Source organism: Crocodylus porosus, unplaced genomic scaffold (genome assembly GCF_001723895.1).
Source record: "Crocodylus porosus isolate Cpor-Errol unplaced genomic scaffold, CroPor_comp1, whole genome shotgun sequence".
Taxonomy (NCBI): domain Eukaryota; kingdom Metazoa; phylum Chordata; order Crocodylia; family Crocodylidae; genus Crocodylus; species Crocodylus porosus.
In genome coordinates, this window is record NW_017728943.1 from 38,723,530 (window position 1) to 38,743,894 (window position 20,365).

General features: G+C 42.0%; 1 protein-coding gene across 2 annotated transcripts in view; it reads right to left on the reverse strand.

The window, feature by feature from the left end:
• The window catches only part of UGP2 (UDP-glucose pyrophosphorylase 2), a 33,746-nt gene extending 13,867 nt beyond the window's left edge, over positions 1 to 19,879 (reverse strand). The window contains exons 1-3 of one of the 2 annotated variants that reach the window (XM_019549187.1): positions 19,778 to 19,879; positions 9,673 to 9,800; positions 8,362 to 8,469 (exon numbers count right to left, since the gene is read on the reverse strand). In XM_019549187.1, coding sequence (XP_019404732.1) covers positions 8,362 to 8,469; positions 9,673 to 9,786 — 222 coding nt within the window. In that variant the 5' untranslated portion in view covers positions 9,787 to 9,800; positions 19,778 to 19,879. Of the gene's footprint in view, positions 1 to 8,361; positions 8,470 to 9,672; positions 9,801 to 18,829; positions 18,914 to 19,777 lie in introns of those variants that run through there. The other variant, XM_019549186.1, reaches the window with a different exon arrangement.
• Between the last annotated feature and the right edge of the window lie 486 nt (positions 19,880 to 20,365).

Consider the following 20,365-nt stretch of genomic DNA (forward strand, 5'->3'; position numbering starts at 1 on the left):
CCTTCAAGTCTGAAATGTTGCTTTATTTAAAGCCTATACAAAAAATCCAATTTTTTCTGGGAAGCGATATGCAGAGTTTTTAAATAAGTCTAAAGTTTAATTTTAAAAATGCTAGTTTTAGAGAAGTTTGAGTATATAGATTATGTTACACTGCTTAGACTGCCAACTACTTACAGCTGATGCTAGAAGAGATGCAAAAAAAAAACAAAACATAGAACCAGTGGAATGCTACATCAAATCAACTGCGATATTTTAAAAACAAAATTATGCATGTCTCTTGTAAAACAATGGAAGTGACCTGCCAATACTCCATGTGGAAAGGTGTGACACTGCATGGATTAACAGTTTTATCTAACTGGGTAGCTGAGTGTCAACAAACCAAAGTGACATGTTGGACTATCTTCAAATGCCTTGCTTTAGGCTGAGGTGGGGTGTCAGCATAAGACAGACAGACAGACAGACAGACAAGTGTTTGATTCAATTAAGATAACAATACCATCATATGGAGCAGAAACGTGGCTGTTAAGATCAGCCAAGAAAAATAAGACAGCTGTAAAAGCCAGGAGTTATGATGAATCTCAACATTCAACAATATGATTAGGTCACAAAGGAAGGAGGTACTCCAGTGATTCTCAAAGATTGAAAGTGAAGTCAATTACAGTAATAGGCCCCAGTTCATTAGGCAGAAAAAAGTACACTCCTACAGAAGGTCTTCGGAGCATAAGTGGAAGAAAACAGAGCGCATAAAAGGAGGATAAAAAAAAGACAGGATTCTTAGAGATTTAAGGAGCTCAAGACAGGATGATATTCAGATCTGGGGAATAACCCAGTCAGTTCCCCTCCTGCACAAATACCCTTGCATTCGCTTGCAAGCAACATCAGAAGGCTCCTTTCTTTCTCCTGCCAAGAGATGTTTATATTACTACACCTACGTGAGACAGGGCTTCCCATTCTCTGCCATCCTGAGGAGGATTATATGAGAACTGCGGTTTAAAACTGCCAGATGTTTCAGTCGCTTCTACAGAAAGGATGGTTCATTCCACTTACCAAATCCAAAGAGGGCCCAGAATGGAGGGAGCCACAGGAGATTAACTTTGTACAGTATTAGGAAATTCTCTCAAGCTGAGCAGGGAATTGCCAAAGAAAAAGACCAAGGCTGACAAAGCTACATAGATATGTTCAGACTTCAGTCAAGTAGGCAGCATAAGGTCGTTGCAAGGATCTTTCTTACAAGCAGATTTTCAGAACATTTATGTGCCACACCAGACAGAATGAAAACCTGATACCTGATGGCAGTCCCTCTGTACTATTTCAAACCATATCTATTCAGGAATACCATCTGCTTGCAGCAAGTTTATTCTATCCACAGTCCACTGACTATGCTATAGTTTTCAAAAGGAAGCACAAAGAATAAATGGAAGAAGCAGGACACAGGATATGGCACTTCTGTAGTTTATTTAGACGTATCCTGCACACACTGAAGGTAGAAAACACTGCAGGTTACAAGTATGGATTTGTCAGAAAGGCATAAATAACTGATGCAGCATAAGAGACCATTATCTAGGGCAGTGGTCTCCAAACTTTTTCGATTGCGCACCCCATCAGTAAAAAATTTGAGCACGCACCCCTAATATATGTATATTTATATAAATAGAAATAGAAATTCTAATATTTTCTTCCTGCACCCCAATGAATTGTCTTGCGTACCCCACTCTGGAGACCACTGATGTAGGGAAGTGGAAATGCCACCAAGAAAAGTGATCATCAGCCTTCTTAGGCTGCAGGCTGATCTGACCCAGTACAGGTCAGAGGCAGGCAGTAGGACCCAGCTGCCACTTTAGCCTCAGTGGCACAGGAAAAATGATTGCAGCTGAAGCCCCCTGCTGCCAAAGCCTCAAATCCAGGGTGAATCACACAGCCCAGGGGGCTGAATCTGGCCCATAGGGCATAGGTAGCCAACCCCCGGACAAGAAAAGAGCTTTCCTGTTCTGAACATGCATTTAGAAAAGGTGATAATGCCCTTTGCAAAATGCATGCCCTGATCAAACTGGTTGCCATCCAGAACTACCATATCCTGGTTGTGCCCGAAAAACCTTACAATTAAAGAAAATTTTTTTGCAAAAATCTTTGTGGTCTAATGAAAGATGTCATCTCTACTATAAGTCCTGATCGCCTTTTACCCTAGACCAATACGACTACAACCCGGATACCTGACATATCCATCAAGTCATCCTACCAACCTCATCACTAAAAACTTGACCTCAAAAAGGTCAACTCAAAGATCAGTTACCCAAGCACCACAGGCTGTTTAGGAACCTGAAAAGGCACATGAAAGTGCTATAAGTATAGCTTTAATCTAAAAAGTGTTGAAATGGCTATTTTTCAGTTTTAGTGTAGCTTATAAACAAGTAAACAAAAAGATCCATCTTAACCTATTTTGTTAAATGGTAGGGACTCTGCTCATATACAGTAGTAAGCCTTAAAAAAATCTGTTCGCAATCATGTAAGATATCATTACGTCTCATCTACATAACGAACAGCGCTAATCAACAAGTTTAAAGGATAACTGCACTATCCATGTCTGCTCAGCAGTGGCATGACTAGAATGGAAAGCTGGGTGGAATTAGTAAAGACCAAACATCTGATATTACAGCAAGTCATTTATACTGCAAATGACCCACCTAGGACTACGCCCCTGCTTCCATCACTGCCTATTAGCCAAAGAGCACAATTTTAGTTTTTAAAAATCACATTATATTTCTTTGAAATCTTGACAGTCTAGCACTACAAAAAAGAACTACCATAATACTGACCACTAGAACATAAAAGAAGAATTTGCTTTCTGTACAAATAGCTTTTAAAATGTGAAATTCAGAACATGTGGAAGTTAGCTCTTTCCTTAATAAAGTGTTAAATCCTGGCCTCAATGGAGCAAACAATTGCTCCCAGGCACTCCACCTAGGATGTAAAGCGTAGGCCAACAGAAGCTATGAGAAGGACAACTTAAAACTTTAAATCACCTGGCCTTCCCAGACATTTCAGCATAACAGAAAATGTGCATGTGGCTTGGGGGAGGAGGGCAGGTAAGCAGGGGAAATGCTTTGAGAACAGGCACCAACCCTAAAGAGAGACTTATTCACATGTTTAACTCAAATCCTTAGATCCATGTAGGACTGAGGTCCAAGACTGGCACATCTAGCCTGTCCTTCAACGGTTCTAGTCAGGCTTGGAAGATCATTGAATCCAACACCCCATCACCTTATGAAGGAAAAACAGATCTGCTAAGGAGCTTATATGTTAAATACTGGACTTAAAAAACAAAGTGATGACAGAGACCTACTTTAAAACAGAAAGGATGGGAAGGACATGGCTAACAGAAATACAATGACCAAGTTATTCACTAAGATGCATGTTGTGCAAGTTGAGAGTTTGGGATTTGAACCGGTTTAAAAAGTACTTTTTTTTTTTGGCAGACATCACTGCAGAAGCAAGTTTGTAGGAAGTATTTGAAAGAGCCATGGCTGACATTTGACTACTTGATTTTAGAAGTAAGTTCCAGGTTCAAGGGGAGATAAGAAGGCATGGGAGGTATTTGAGAGACCAACAAAAGCAGTTTGCTTATAATGGCCTCATATACAGAAATAATACCCAGGCTCATCAACAGGCATAAAAGACTCTGGAAGAATTTTACAAACAAAGTCATGTTAAAAAACTCAATTTTGCAGAACTACTCAATTAATCTACTATATCGGATGCACACTTAAGAACTGCCTTGTTCTCAACCAGGCAAAAAAAGTTGCGCATGGGCACCAGTGCCTGATACTGGTTCTTTTTCTTCATTACATGACTTACTGAGATTAAACCAAGTAGCATGCAGGCTGGACAGCCTTCTTATTCAGTCATGCCCTACACCTATGGAAAGCCCCTTGTACTCGGCCTTGGTGAGGCCGCAGCTGGAGTACTGCGTCCAGTTTTGGGCTCCACAATTCAAAAAGGACATGGAGAAGCTTGAGAGAGTCCAGAGGAGAGCCACACACATGACCAGAGGTCAGGAAAACAGATCTTACGATGACAGGCTGAGAGCCGTGGGACTCTTTAGCCTGGAAAAGCGCAGGCTCAGGGGTGATCTGATGGCCTCCTATAAGTTTATCAGGGGTGACCACCGGATCTGGGGGAACGTTTGTTCACCAGAGCGCCCCAAGGGATGACTAGGTTGAACGGTCACAAACTCCTGCAAGACCGTTTCAGGCTGGACATAAGGAAGAATTTCTTTACTGTCCGAGCCCCCAAGGTCTGGAACAGTCTGCCATCGGAGGTGTTTCAAGCACCTACATTGAACACCTTCAAGAGTAAGTTGGATGCTTATCTTGCTGGGATCCTATGACCCCAGCTGACTTCCTGCCCTTTGGGCAGGGGGCTGGACACCTTCTATGTGTTTTAGTTCAACAGTGCACTGCTGCCATTGTTTCAGCAGTGATGCACATTTTGCCACTTACACAACTGTAAGTGTTGCAGCACCAGGCACTTTTCAAAGTGCCCAGCACTTGCTTGTGTAAAAATAGAAGGTGTTTTAGTTCAAAAGTGTACCGCTGCCATTTTCTGCACACTGATGCGCATTTTGCTGCTTATACAACTGCATGGGGTATGCACAGCACAGTTTACATCAGCTTGCACGTGGAACAGCTTATCTTGCTGGGATCCTATGACCCCAACTGACTTCCTGCCCTTGGGGCGGGGGGCTGGACTCGATGATCTTTCGAAGTCCCTGCCAGCCCTAATGTCTATGAAATCTATGAACATATGAATGTACCATGATGTACCATCCCAAACATTTCGGTGGGAAGAAAAGCCATGTCTGCTGTCCAAACCTTGGACGCTAAGTGCAAGTTTAGGGTTCTGGTCCTATACATTTCATCTCCACCAGAAAGCAGCTCTCGTTGAGATGATCCTTGCACAGAGTTCAAAATGTACACATTCCCATATACGGGGTTGAAATCCTATTGACATAGCTGGAGGAATTAAGCCAGTAATACAGCATTTGCTGTTAAAATTGTTTAGAGGTTTTCAAATCATTTACAATCTAGGTACACAGGCTTTTCACCTAGGCACATCTTGAGCTCCTGCAAATATGGATCCTGGATTACACCCACCAGAGGCCTCTGGTTTAAAGATGCAATATAGCAACCCGATTTTCAGAAACAGGCAAAAGCACTCATCAGATGTAGTATTAATAAAAAAAGAAGTTATTCTATCAGAATCTAAACAGCTTCTCATTGGAGAAAATTTGTAGTTACGTGCCTCGCCCTCTCCAGCCTCTGGCATATCACTTTTTGGAGGTATTTGGGGATTACACAACGAAGTTAGAAAGTTCTAAAAAAACACAAAACCCCCCCAAAAAACCTCAAGGATTATAGAACAGTAAACTAGTCACAAGCTTAACTATGGCAAAAACAGTCTCTCAGAACTAGAGGCAACTAGAAAGAAGGAAATGAACAGCACTAAATACACTTACATAGGATTCCCCACCCCCCCTCCCTAGGTAGATATCCGTCATGAAGAACTGACTGTCCAAAGTCCATTTCTGAAGTTAGGACTCTTCATCCCTTTCAGTCAGGTACTCCTTTTATCCATAACTTAAAAACCTGATCAAAGCTAGAACCGCAACCATTTATCTAACAGTCATGCTACCCAGCAAAAAAATTACAGATCACCAGTACTATGAAATACACTGTATGCAGAGCCTCCTTCATCTTCTCTCTCTCTCTCTGTGCATCCTATGCTAATTTACTAAAAGAAGTGATGGACTTAAACATGGATAGGACATTAGTGGGCAGGCAAAGGACTGTTCTTGCAAAAAGTCAGCAACAGTCAGAATTTTTTTTTTGGGGAAGTGCTAGAATTCCACTCAGCCCACCAGACACCAACGCAAGAGACTCCTGGATAGCAGAACTTTTGACACAGAAACAGCACACTAGCATGCAAGAATCTTTTTAAAAGGACTGCATCATGGAACATCTAGTAACAAACTTTTACAGATGATTAACTGTGAATTTCTGTTGCAAGCAAGCAGAACTCCACTTCTTTTGTCTTTGCATACTGTGCCAAACTTAAGGCAAGATACTTTCATGCATACACAATACTGGTAAAAGATTTTGCTTACCCCAACAAGAGACTAACAGAAGATGAATTAAAGGATAACATGAACCATCTCACTGGTTACTCATGTAAAAGAGTCATTACTTAACCTAGGATCCGCAGACAAGTTTTACTTGAACTTTTGGAGAAAGTTATTAATTGATGCAGCAAGGTACAAGTCAGCCTTCACACCACAGACATTTATCTAGTTAAATCATTATGTCATTAGGAACTAGGAAGGTGTTTATTTTTCTTATTTGCTCACTTGCCATTATGGTCAGTGATATTTATCACTAAAGGGGAATGGTACGATTCAGAGTTCATACCACACAGTAAAATTACATCTAAGAATTAGTCACATACCTCACTAAAAATCCAAAATGGAATGATGGTGCAGGAGCTGTTGAATGAAATCATAAAATGCGTGCTTGGATGTGGTTATATGCAAAAGCTAAAAGAAATCAAGGTTTAGGATGAAAGAGCCAGCACCTCTCCGCTGTTTGCGAATACTTTTTTTTTTCTGTACTAATCTAGCCTTCCAACTTAAACCGCCTCACATATTTCTGATCTGGAGGACACTGATATTTACATTATATCCATCCACCTACCAAGTATTAATCAACTCTGATTAACATTTTGCTGAATTTTGATATTTCATAATATAACAGTGTACAGCAGTCAGACCAGATACAAAGTGAACATTAATCATTTTAATGCTTAGCCTTTAACATAGAAAACTAACTGTGGAGTGTTATGTTATCCAGTACATAGGACAGTGGTTTCCACCCTTTTCAAGTAGGAGATCACCTTTGGCATTTAAAAGCAACCCAAGATCTACCGTGCGTCACCGCCACCCACCCAGTAGGTAAGTCTGTGGGGAGGGGAAGGTGGGGGCAGATCAAAGCAGAGGGAGAAAAAATTATTTGGGGGTGCGCCTCCCCAGTAGGTAAGTCCCACCTGGCCAGGGCCCTCACTCAACTTACCCCCCGATCCTGCCTCTGCAGCACTGTCCGTCACTGCAGAGGCCTCAATCTAGCTCCCACCCCTCCCCTCCCTTACAGACTGACTGTTGGGCTAGGGCACACACGTACATGCACACAGGCAACTTAGCCCAGCCCCCCACCCCAGCCTCAGATGGACTCCAAGATCTACCGGTGGATCAAGATTCACTGGTTGGTAACCAATGACATACTGAAATGTTAGAAGCATGTAAAACATCTCTAAAGAAGGACAAGAATCAAACTGACATCAAATGCTTTTAAAGCTGAAAAAAATAGAACTGAAGAAACTCGGATTAGCTAGATTATACCCTTTTTCTGTTCTTTCAAAAGCAAGAGTGGATCTACCCAGCAAGTTGCTTTTTCAGATGCCAAGCAGGATCCTTAACTGAGTCACTGCTGACACAGCAAAGGGCAAACAGCTTTCATTCAGGAATCTTGGGACTTCTGTTCAGTTTTAAGATACCAGGCTACAGTTCTAGGAAAACAAAAATCCTCATGTTACACGCCTACACTCTTTGTTAAGTAGCCACTAAGAAAAAGCCTACAGCCACAGATGAGTCAATAAAACAGGGTCAGGTTCAGCACAGAATACCTGTCCTTTGAAGCAAGCATGTGAAAAAGTGCTTTTTGTAGCAGTCATTTTAAAGGCGAAGCAAGCACTAGCACCATTAAAAGAAAAAGGACACTAAAAAAAGAGAAGCCATTAACAGTATGTTTCTATTTCCCTGGTTTTACATAACTTTTTGATATGCAGTAATGTAAAGGAGTTGTAGAACTCAGCACACTTACCATGACTTTCAAAATATTTAGTGAGAACAAGTCACAATATACTGCCTTGCCTCAGTTAACATAGTTCACTGGAAAAGGGTCAAAGAATGTAGTACATGTCTCTCCCCACCCCCCTCCAACACAATATAAGTTGCCTTTTCCTGAAGTTGAAGAGTAAAGCTATATTAATTTCTATTTTCCTTAAGCAAAGAAAAGGTTTACAAAAGAACACTCTGGGAGAACTAGGCACATGTTAAATGTAAAAAGAATATTCTGGGGGGGGAAATATGTCTGTTTTAGTTCTTGCCACAATAAATAATAATACTAAAAGCTGCCCCACTTGTTTTAAGTATGCAGTAATTAAAGAATTTCATGCTTACTACAGATGTGGAAGCAAACAGCAATCAGCAATTTTAGGATTCCTTGGCTGGCCTTTTGTTATTTTATTGGAACTTACTGAATCTTCTGGAGGTCTCTGAATCTTCCCCCAGTCTACTGATGGTCCTTTTTCTTGCAAGAATCTGTGGAATAGCTTCTTAAATCCATCCAAGTCTTTTTTAGTGTGCTGTAAAGAAAAATAGCAAAAGCACATTTTGTTTTAAAAATAGTTATTTTTGTTATTTTATTTCATTGCAAAAGCATTCTTCAAAAACCTGACATACAATGACTCTCACACATGCTTTTCACCCAACATTTAAACACAGATAACTCTAGGGTGAAACATGATAACACTGCATAACAGCTTCAGCCAGAAAGCACAACATACTTTCTCCAGTTGAAACAGCTGAGAGTTTTTCCACTGAAATTCTGCCAAATATTTCAGTTGTGAAATAAAAGTGGTTTAATTTTCAAGGGGTACCACCCACCTATAAATCCCAATAAAACTGATGATGCTGAGTATACTCTGAATCCACTAAAAAGCAAGACACTGACACACAAAATGTGAGGCACTTCGTTTTTAAATTTTTAGCCCAGAGTTAGAGTTTGGCCTGGCCCTAAGGGAAGACATTCCAGCTTACTGCAGAACTTGTTAAAATTGCTTGGGACTACTAAAAATAAAGTTCAGTAATAATTCCGTATCACCTAGATTTTCCATTAAAGCCTCCCATTTACACGGCATCTCTATATAACTCTTGTTTGTTGGAGACCACACAGAATCACAACATATTCTTTTTAAAAAAAATTAAATATTAAGGGCTATAACTGTTTGACTATGCAACTGCTGCCCTATATCAGGCACACTTTCATTTACAAGAAAAATACATGAAAAATTTGAAAAAAAATAAAAACTGTGTTAGGTCTTTCCAAAAAAGCCTAGAAACTACGCAGTTTCACACTGATTGCTAAAAATGTCAGTATAAGTCAATTTATTATTAAACTATAACATCAAGGAGCCATTAATAAGTCTATCAATTTACTGGCAATCTTAATTACTTTATGATTTTTAAACACTGAGAAGTGTTTCAGTCTCATTGTGCGATTACTGAAATTTACTGTCCTCAAACAAGGAGCAGGTAAAGAAGAGAAAGGAGCTTTGTTTTTTTGCATACTTTCAGTCACCAGTTTAATAGTTCATTCTATTGCTAGTGAAGAGTGTAACATTCCTTCACTACTAGCCCTTAAGATAAGCAGTATGTCTCTTCCTATACTTACCATCTTACCCTTTTCTTTAGTTTTGACGGTCTTTCTGCACAAAAAAAGTCACTTGGATTAAGAGAAATTATATACTCTTACATTATTGAGGTTACATCCTCACTATAACTCTCACCTCTAGCTCATTTGAAGGTGCAGTCGCAAGTATTTTGTCAAGTTCTACTTTCATTGAATACTCCAACTCTTGTCGAATGACTTCTTGAAACTGAGAAGTGCCAGCTTGAGACATTGCTTTGCTGAAACCTTTAAATGCACACAAAAAACCCCACAAATGCACACAGATTAAAGCATAGAAAAACGTATAACCTGATTAAACTACAAAACATTGCTATGGCTATTTTTCCTGTTAAATGCAATTTTAAAAAAAACCAACAAAAACACATCAACCAGCCTCAGTTAAGGCTGCTATGGCTCATGCGTGAGAAAAACTAAATATTTTACACATAAAATGCTAAAAGGAAAGCTAGAGGAATTTTATAAGGGGGGGGAGAGAGAGAGAGAAAAAAACCTAATGTTATGAAACCTGTTGTCAATATATAATTATTTGTGAGAAGGAGCTACTGAATTACTCTGAAAGTACAACTGTACCACTAAGCTATTAGACTACCAAAGAAAATACAGTTCAACTGTACATATTCATTTTTCATGGCATCTTATTAAAATAGCTTATTTAAATAGAAAGTAATAAAAACATAAGTTCCAATTATCTAAAAACTTTCAGTGTTCTGTTAGTTCCAGTAATCTGTCTACATCACACATCTTTATCTCAAGAGCATTTTTATATTCTAATATGCGTTTCAGTTACCAAGCAACCTGAAGAATTAGTTTGTCACTTCAGCATTTACTTTGCTTTTGAAAGCAATGGCTTTACACTTACGAAGATATAGAACCTAAATGATCCAAGTCTGAAAACTGAAGCACCACATGCCATTGGAGAGAACAGAAATTAGTTGGTCACTTATTTAAAAAACAAAAACCAAACCATCACTGTTACCAAAGCAAGTGTTTAATAGAAACACATTCTCAGAAGACCTTGGTTAATTTAATTTCTGCTGAATCCCTTATGCAATCACTTGTCTGCATCAGAGAAAAATGATCTATTGCCAAATAAAGCTAGGATTTAGAAACACCCTAAACAGTTCTAGAAGAGGAACAGGAGGAAACTGTTGCAAATAAGCAGTGGGTAATTGATTGCAAAGATGATTAAGGAGGAAGCTATGTTTAAAAACCAAGATGTACATATTAAGAGCATTAATTGAAAGGATATTCCATCAAAATGTGTTGGTGTCATGTCAGAGGCAATCCACGTAATACAGTTTTCATTTGTGTAGAGTAGCATCACTGTTTCAGACTACAGTGACACTGTCTAATTCCAGCTTTGAGGCTCACAGTAGCCATTTTCCTGACTGCACCATCTTGCAGGTAGGAAAAAGTGCTGCAATGCACAGACTGTGGTGTTACAGCAGGGGAATTTTAAGTTGAAAATGCTTCCTACAATACATAATTGTTTTGAAAACAAAGCGTTTAATTTATAGAGAAGAGCAGAACGTATTTCAAACCTACCATGCTCCCTGATTAAGAATGTGGAACTATGCAATAAGCTTTTCAAAAAAAAAAAAATCTGGAATTTATTCCTACAGTAAAATAGTTCAGTATACAGCAGTTTAATGCTTTACTGAATTATAAGTCCTTCCCAAGGTTTAAGAAAAAACGTAGCTGCTTCATTTCAGGAGTTTAAGCAGCATATCAAAATGCAACATACCTGGTAGGCATTTGTAGCCCTGCTTTCAAATATGTCAAGTCTCCATTTTAGTACAAACTACAACTTTAGGGCCCACTTCTCGTGGCTCAGAACCCTGTGCTTACATGTAACTGAATACAACATAATAAATACCAGAAGAAACACTGCAAATACCTCAGATAGGATGTAGAGAAATAAATTAGGAAAGTAATAGTAACAACATGAATATTGTTGTGTTATATTTCACAATAATAACAGCTACATTTAGAACTGAGCTTGTTAACAGTTTTCCCTGACTGTCACTTAACGTAGGAAAACCCTGTAAATTCACAATGACCAAAAAATCCAAATTACAAATCCCTAGATGTTGTAAATCAGCAAATAAATTAACAGATCACAAAATATTGTTACAGACAACTATGTATTATGGACATGTGCAAGTAAGCATAGCCAAGTCTTAACACTAAATCTTCACTAGATGTATTTAGTTATTATATGCTTGCTGACAAACAAAGTGAATATGCTGCTTTGTGTGTACACAACCTATTAATGAGCAGAATTAAGTTCTGACTGAATAAGCTCGCTTCTAACTCCAGACAGCCTAAACCACCAAGACTGAAGGCTGGATCAGTCAATGCTAGACAAAAAGATGTTTTTTTAAAAAACACATTAAATCACAGTGTGAACGAGGTTGGGTGTAGATCACTTGTTAGCTGGTCAAAGGTTGACCTCAACCAGCTAACAAACTTTGAACAAAAGTTCTTTATTGGGATGGAGTTTAAGTGAAGATACGACTAAAATATATGGGATGCAGATACTGATATTGCAATGTATACATTTCCATCTGAAGTGTGGCTGAATATGAAAGCCAGTATAATGGATGAGGAGGAGGTAAGATTTTGAAAACAGACAGTATTGTACAAAAACAAAAAACTACTACCAACACTAAAATAAATGCGATGTACATACCTAAGATCCCATAATAATGAAGTGGAATGCTATATGACAATGAAAATAGTTCTTGCTATGATTTACTTATTACAATTCCAAGTTTCCTTCTGTAAAAAGCAAGGCTGAAAGAAGTAGGATTATTTTGTGTGGTAAAAAGACAACAGGGGAGGGGGAAGTGTCAGGCTGAAGTGTGGCAGAGTTGGATAACAGTTCAAATACCTGAAGAGTGAAAGAGAGTGGGGAGATGGGCATTTCTGTGAGCACAGGGTACAGGACTAGAAGCAACAGCCTCAAGCTGCAACAAGGGAAATTTAGATTGGAGATTGGAAGGAACTTTCTGATCATGATGGTGATCAAGTTTCAGAACACGTTACCTAGAAAAACTGTAGAAAACTTCCAAGGATGGAGATTCAAGAGCAGGCTGGACAAAGACTTGGCTGGGATGGTTTAGCCAAGGATGATGCTGCCTCAAGGGAAGGGCTGGACTAGATCACTTTATGAGGTCCTTTCCTGCCCTATTTTCCTATGATCCTCTAAAAATTACATTTTGTTTCCCCAGTTTGAAAGTGAGAATTTTTTTATGTTGTACACTAATAATATTAATATTCTAGCCAAAAAATAATAAAATAATCCCTTTGACAGATTAAATTTATTGTAATCTAGTCTAGTAATAACAGCAAGGAATTATGAAGACTTTCTGGTTAGAAGACCAGGACTTGTGATAGAGGTAACATCTTTTATTAGACCAACTCAATTTTTGAAAAAAAAAAAAAAAAGTCTATATCTATAATTTCAAGCTTTCAGGCACAAACACCCTTCTTCAGGCAGAAGAGAAAAGACTGTAAAAATTCTCCCGGGTAGAAATGACAGGTCAACTTCATAGGAGAATTGAAGGTGTGGTAAAATCTCCTGTTTAGAACAGTTCATTTTATGCAGACTAGGCTCAGAGAAAAGTTGAAATAATCTGTTTACCTCAAAGCTGTTTGGTGGTAAGCAGGATGTTAAAAGATGATTTTTTGTTAATTCTTACTGTTAAATCTATAAGGAAGTGGCAACTCTGCCACCAAATTGCTGGTCTCATTAAAAACTGTGTGTACACTTACCACTGTATCTAGAACAACTTCTCGCTTTACATTTTTTTTTTTTGAGTTTGACAAAGTATTGGTCTACACGCTAATGCTTAAATGAAACATGCAGGTAAGTATTTGTCATCACATGAAGATCTATTTCTCATGGGGGACTATGTTCGTCTCTGGTGTTAAAAGTATGCTTCACTGCTTTACTGAATTGGGTCCAGAGCCCCATGTTTTTTACCAAATGATGTGTAAGATCTTGTGAAAAAGAGGAAGCAATCTTCCTTGAATGCAGCTTTGTATTAGAGTACCGTTAGCTAGTACGTTCTGCTGCTTTTAATATCCAGTTACAAGCCAGCAGATTTTTTTCTTAAGGAAGTCTAAAAACATAACCAGGGTTAAGTTTAAACAGGCCTCTGCAGGACAGTCCCATTGATGCATCCGCTGCTGTCACTGCTCAAAATGGAACAATTCCCTGTCCATTTCATTCTGCAGCTCCTGCTCCAGAACTTTTGGGAGGATGCACTTAAGGAAGTGCTGGCTGTCACTGTATTTCAGGATCTGTACCAGTACCCTTTCACTTTTACCTAGACATTCATTTCCACTTCTAACTCTGACAACGCTAGAACCCTCATTCCACAAAGCACACAAGTAACACCATACGCAAGGTGCACCACCAGCTTTACTGAAGTGATTCAAGCTGCAGGTATAATATATAAGCATACCAGGTAAGTGCTCAGTTTGCACTAACTGCATTACTTGCAAATGACACGAAGCTGTGAGGAATAGTAGATATGCTAGAGGGTAGAGCTAGGATTCAGAGTGACCTAGATAAACTGGAGGATCTGACAAAAATGAATCTCATGAGGTTGAACAAGGATAAGAGCAAAGTCCTGCACTTAGGACAGAACAATCCCATGCACCAGGGCAGGCTGGGAGCTGATTATCTAAGCAGCAGCTCTCCAGAAAAGGACCTGCAGGTTACAGTGGACAAGAAGCTGAATATGAGCCAGCAGTGTGCCCTTGTTGCCAAGAAGGCTAACGGTATACTCCCCTGCCTTGGTAGGTGTATCGCCAGCAAGTCAAAGGAAGTGATTATTCCCCTCTATTCAGCACTGGTGAGGCCACATCTGCAGTACTGTGTCCAGTTTTGGGGCCCCCTCCCGCTACAGAAAGGATGATGAAAGCGGTGAGGGGGCTGGGGAGACTTATGAGGAAAACTGAGGGAACTGGGCTTATTTAGTCTAGAGAAGAGAAGACTGAGGGGACTTAACAGCACCTGTCAACTACCTGAAGGGGGGTTCAAAAAAGGATGGAGCTAGACCAGGGGTTTTCAACCTTTTTTGGTCAGGGTACCCCCAGCAGCTGGTCAAGAAGCGGGAAGTCCCCTGGCAGCCAGACAAGTAGGGGGAGGGAGGTCCTCACATGGTGTGTGGCAGCAAACCCAGAAGTGCTGGCAGCTTCTCCGCGCCACTCTCACATACCCCCTGGGACCTTCCAAAGTACCCCCAGATAGACTGTTCTCAGTGGTGGCAATGACAGAACAAGGAGCAATGGAGCAAGGAAAGTTTAGGTTAGATATTAGGAATACTTTTCTCACTTGGAGGGTAGTAAAACACTGAAACAGGTTACCCAGAGAGGTGGTGGAAGCTCCATCCTAGGAGGTTTTCAAGATCTCAGCTTCGGCTAAGGTGATCTAGTTAGGGATGGTCCTGCTTTGAAGGGGGCTGGGGAGGCAGGTGTTGGACAAGATGACATCCTGAGGTCACTTCCAACCTTAACTTTCTATGATAGCAAACTGGACTTGGCATTGTGTTATCTGTTGTAACAACTGGTATTCTGCCTATCCCCGGAGAGCACAGACTGCTTAAATGAACTACATTTTTCAGCCCCACTGTCTACTCTGTAACTTAATTGTATTTTGGTAACCTGCACAGTGGAGGGAGCTGTCAACTTTGTAACCTACTGCACACAGTTCAACAGTGAGGGCAAAGCAGTTATCAAATGGCTGTTTTTTGAAGCCTTGAAAATGAAAGGAGCCAGTCAGTTTCATGGCTGCTCTCTACCCTTTGTCAAGGTTTTTATTAGCACTTTCTTGGCCACTATTGGAAGCCTTGAAAATGAAGGGAGCTGGTCAGTTTGCAGCTGCTAATACCACACCACAGACAGTGCTGTATATAATCACCACTGGTGCTGAAGGATTAGCAGCCCCCAAGTCATTTCCAAAGGTCTCCAGTCATCGTTCTTGCCATTAGAAACTTTGCAAATAAGGGGAGCTAGTTCAGTTTCAGGGCTGCTGATACCACAGATCTGCATTCTTAATAAGCATTGATTGTTTTTGAGTTTGGGTAAGTAAAATGGTAAGGACAGCGTTTTAAGTTCATAGCCCGAGGACTGAGAAAAGAAATACATTGAATTCGTATAACTGGGTGCCAGGCCTGACAGCACAAAGGCAACTGTAAACCATTATTCAGGAGCATCTGTTAAAGTCAGCAGTGGAGGTTCACATCTACTCCCCCAGCCACACCAAAATGATAACAGTGATGGGGGTGAGGTAGAAAAGTAGTTGTACTTGTTTATCTAAAAAGGAATTATTTGCTACAGGCAAGTAAAATTTTTCAAGGCTGTAATTAAAAGTAATAATTCTGCCACTGAAAAGCAAGACTGCGTGCAGAGACATTCAATAATTGCAACAGCAGTTTATCAAGAGCACATGCTGCCATAAGCATCCCAATTACATAAAAGATTCTTATAGTCCAAGATATTCACAGCACTTTGGACTTTTGATTGACCTTACTGTGCATAGCCTAGGATGACATAAAAGTGACTCTAAAAGTGAATGACTATTGCTCATTTTTATAGTTGGGCCACTCCCCAGAACACAGACAGTATTACAATAAGGGCTTAAGATATCAGATGCTGTTACGTTCTGGAAGCTGACTACCTTTGACACCTTAAAGAGACTTATAAAGTCTTCAGGTACACTACAGAACAAAGCTAATCCCCAAAACCCATCACCATGATGAGGCCTTTAATTCACTCACTCAGCTAATTCACTCTAGTATGTCCTTGATCCTCATTATCTCCGTGGGTGGGCCTTATCAGCAACCCCCCCCAGATATAGACTGCTGTAGATAGCCAATAGCTAATGCATCCAGAAATCGTATTAATGCTAGAAATGAAAACAGACTGTATACCGGATGCTTGCAAAACCTACCCCAAAGCAGAAAACAAGAGGCCTTATTATAATATGGCAGAGATAGAAAATAAAAGTAGATCCCACAATTCATTTTGAAACTATGGCTCAAACTCAAATTCATTTATTCTCATCCACTCTCAATACTACTCACTAACTAGAAAGCCAGTCACAAGTGCCAGTGTTTTTTTCCCCTTTTGGTTTGGTTTTTCTTTAGTCCAAAACTGGGCCAGAAGAGAATGTGCAGTGGCTTTGAGCTTGATATACAAGGTCTCAGCACAGGAGGGAGTCATGATACAAGTCAGGAGGCAGCTCTTCCTGCTAAAAGCTGACATTCTTGTGGATTTTAGATGTTTCCCTTTCTTCAGGTTTTGGACACATGTAGCCTGTAAACTAAGATTTATACACTAATAGCTACTTTTGAGAAGTGTTGGAATTTACTTGGTGTCGTGGATTCAAATTATTATTTGCATATATACAAAAGTATCCACAAGGAAGGCCAGTTGCGAGGTGTAACAAAATACACAGGTAAATACACTAGTATTGGACCTGATCCTTCAAGGGGCAAAATGCCTTAAGTTCCACTAAGCCTAATGGAAGTTCAGGGCACTTCAAACCTCAAACCTCAAAGGACTATACCTCCTTAAATAGCAGACAGTCTTTCCAATAAAAAACAAAAAAAACAAAAAACAAAACACTTGCCTCTTTACATTAAGTTTCCAAAAGCTTGAATGGAATCAATGCTTCACTCACAACCCTTTGCATTTCAAACTATATGCATTTTGTATGTAAGGATACGGGAGTAAAAGCTACCATTACATCCATGAGAGATCATAAACCATAATATTCAAGCAAACATTCTCAAAGGTCACACCACTTCAGAGCAGTTCTTGCCATTAATATACAGCAAAAGTTTTGATTTTAAGGTCACACATTTAATTTTTAAACTCAGAGCTGTTAATCATGCTAAAAAGTATTTGATATTGGCAGAGTGTTTTAGCAGTGTATTGATTTGAGTGGCAGAGTAATTAAGAACCTAATATTTAAAAATTAGTTTCGACTGTCATATGCTAAGCATTAGCATCGTTTGTGAAACTTAGCTGTGCACTCGCATGGGTTTTTCTAGCTGTCAGTTTCACATCACTTGTCCACAATAGAGCCACCTTTTGCAGTGGGCTGAGAAGTGCTAATTGTAATTTTAAAAAAAGGCCCCACACATCAAACTGATAGTTTATTCATGGTGAAGTGTAGCTTATCCCACCCATTGCTTTTAGGCTGCTGACCTGAGCAAAGCAGCTGAAGCTTCCCCCCCTAATTCCACCCATTCTGCCCAGTATTTGCAAATAGTTAAATCTACAGCAAACATTGTGCAATGCCCAGGAACACACTGAAAGTTAATGACTAATTTTCAAAGTCAACCTTTTACTGTCTTACACAGAATGCATATAGAAACCTGCTCCTGACTCCTATAGCCTTACTTCAGGGGAGATTATTTTGATGGGACACATTTCAGTTTAAAACAAATCACCTTAAGAATCTTTTTGGTTTTGTGTTTTTTTCGGTTTTTCGTTTGTTTGTTTGTTTGTTTGTTTTTGGGGGGGGGGGGAGCACAGCAATGCACCAAAGTCATTTTGCTTCCTGAAGTGACCTCTTGTGGGCTAGTCCCTGGTTTTGCAATAGATGAATCTGAAACTCAGACCACGTACGCACGCACACACAGAGCAAGGAGACTGCCAGAGCCTACAGGGAGGAATGCATGCCAACATCCACCTGAATTTCCCAAAAAGAAGAACAGATGCTCATGCTCCGTACCCCGCTCCTCCCCCCTTTAATAAGCTACTTGATGAGAGGGGAGATTTAAGCTGTGATATCTTTCTCTTCTGTACAACCAAGATCTTGCCAGTTATTCACTACAGCAAGAAACCCTGCAGGCATACCCGCCTCAACCTGTTTTTAATGCCTCTGCTCAAGTAATGTGGAAAAAAAAAATACCAGAGAAAAAGAGAGAGAGGGAGAGAGAGAGAGAGAGATTGAGAGAGAGAGAGAGAGAAGTGAAACCAGGCAACATAGGTTGGTGGGGCCCTGCTGTCAAATCCTACAATGAAAACAAGAAGAAGATCTTGCAGAGGGCAACTCTGCTACTATTTAGCAGATAGATGGAGACTTCCAAGTCCCCCCAACCACTGCGGGTTACAGGCAGTGTTGTACAGAGCTATTGGGGGGGGGGGAGACCCACACGCGCTTCGCCCCAAACCCCTGGCATGCAGAGCCCAAGCACGTCAGGAAGACAGAAGGAAGCCTGCCAACTTACCTTGTGCAAACGACATGCTTGCTCTTTAATAAAATAAATACTTTGCTTTTTTGTATATATAAATATAGAAAGAAAAAGAAAGAAAAAAAATCACCGCCCCCCTCTCCCAAGTCAGTCAGCAAACAGTAGGCGATCCAGAGGTGCCCCCGGCCCCTTCTCAGCCAGCTATAAAGTCCGGATCATCCCCAAGGCCCGGGCAGGAGGAGGCCACGCGGGGAGCAGACGCTGCGGGCCCGGGGGAGCGCGAGGCAGTCGCGGAGGCTCGGGCGCAAGAGTCCCGCACGGGCCGGGAGAGGCGGGCGCGGCGGAGGGGCCGGGGCAGGTAACCCGAGGTCATTTACATTTCATCAATGAAAGAGGCGGATCTGCACGGCTCGGCCTCCAGCCACCCCCGGCCCCGCCCCGCCCCGCCCCGCCTCGCCTCGCGCGGCGGGTAGCAGTGGGGCCGGCCGGGAATCGCCCACCCCTTTCCTGGAAACCCGCTCCCGCCGCCGGCTCCTCCCCGCGCCCGCAGCTCCCCGGGGTAACCCCCCCCCCGGCCACTCCGGGCCCCGGAGCCGGGCAAGGGGCGCAGTAAGGGTGTCCCCCCCAGGGAGCGCACAGGCGTGGGGAGGCAAGGGGAAGCACACACACATATAGGGATATGTATACACACACCGCCCGCATGCGTGTACGTGTGTATACACACACACAGCTGGAAGTGGGGGTCCCGCAGCTGGAAGGAGAGGGGGACGCCTCAGCCGCCCCCCTCACCATGACCACTGTGGGGGGAGGGGCTCCAGGATGGGCGGGGCGGGCTGCCCCCAGCCCCCCAGGCAGGCAGCGCCTCCTCCTCCTCCTCTTCCTCCTCCGCCTGCGGGGCGGGGCGGGCGAAGGCCGGCCGGCACGGCACGGCACGGCACGGCGCAAACCCACAGGCGGTGCACACAGCGCGCCGGAGGTACCCACCTCGGGGCCGGGCTGGGCCAGGCGGGCGGGGCTACGGGCGGCTGTGAGCAGCGCCCCCAGCAGGGCCGGGCCGGGCTGTGGCAGCAGAAGCGGCCGTTCCCTCCCCGCCCTGCCCCCGGGTCACGACTCGGCGGCGGCAAGGGCGGAGCCGCACACGCGCCCTTCCCGCGCAGCCCGGCGCCGGCCAGCCCGCCAATCAGCGCCCGACTCCGGCCGCCCCGCCCCCCTTCATAAAATTGGGGGGGAGGGGGGGATCTTAATGAGGGATCTCATTTTTGGCGGAGCTTTGCTCGTGGGGTCACCTGCGCAGCCACGATGTTAGACAGCCCGAGGGCCAGGCACTGCCAGGTCCAGACCTAAACCCCACAACTCTTGACTTCTGTCCAAAGCCGAAGCAGAGTGCCCAAAAGCTTGCCCAGGTCTTCCGGCCAAAAGAGATCACCCAGCACTTCTGGTTTCTCCCTTACTGCCTGGGCTACAAGACGGTTCCAACTGATATAAAAATCGTGGTTCGTTTCTCGGGAGGAGGAAAAAAAAAAACCTTCACAGACACACTCTATTAGCAACACAAAAGGTATATATTTGCAA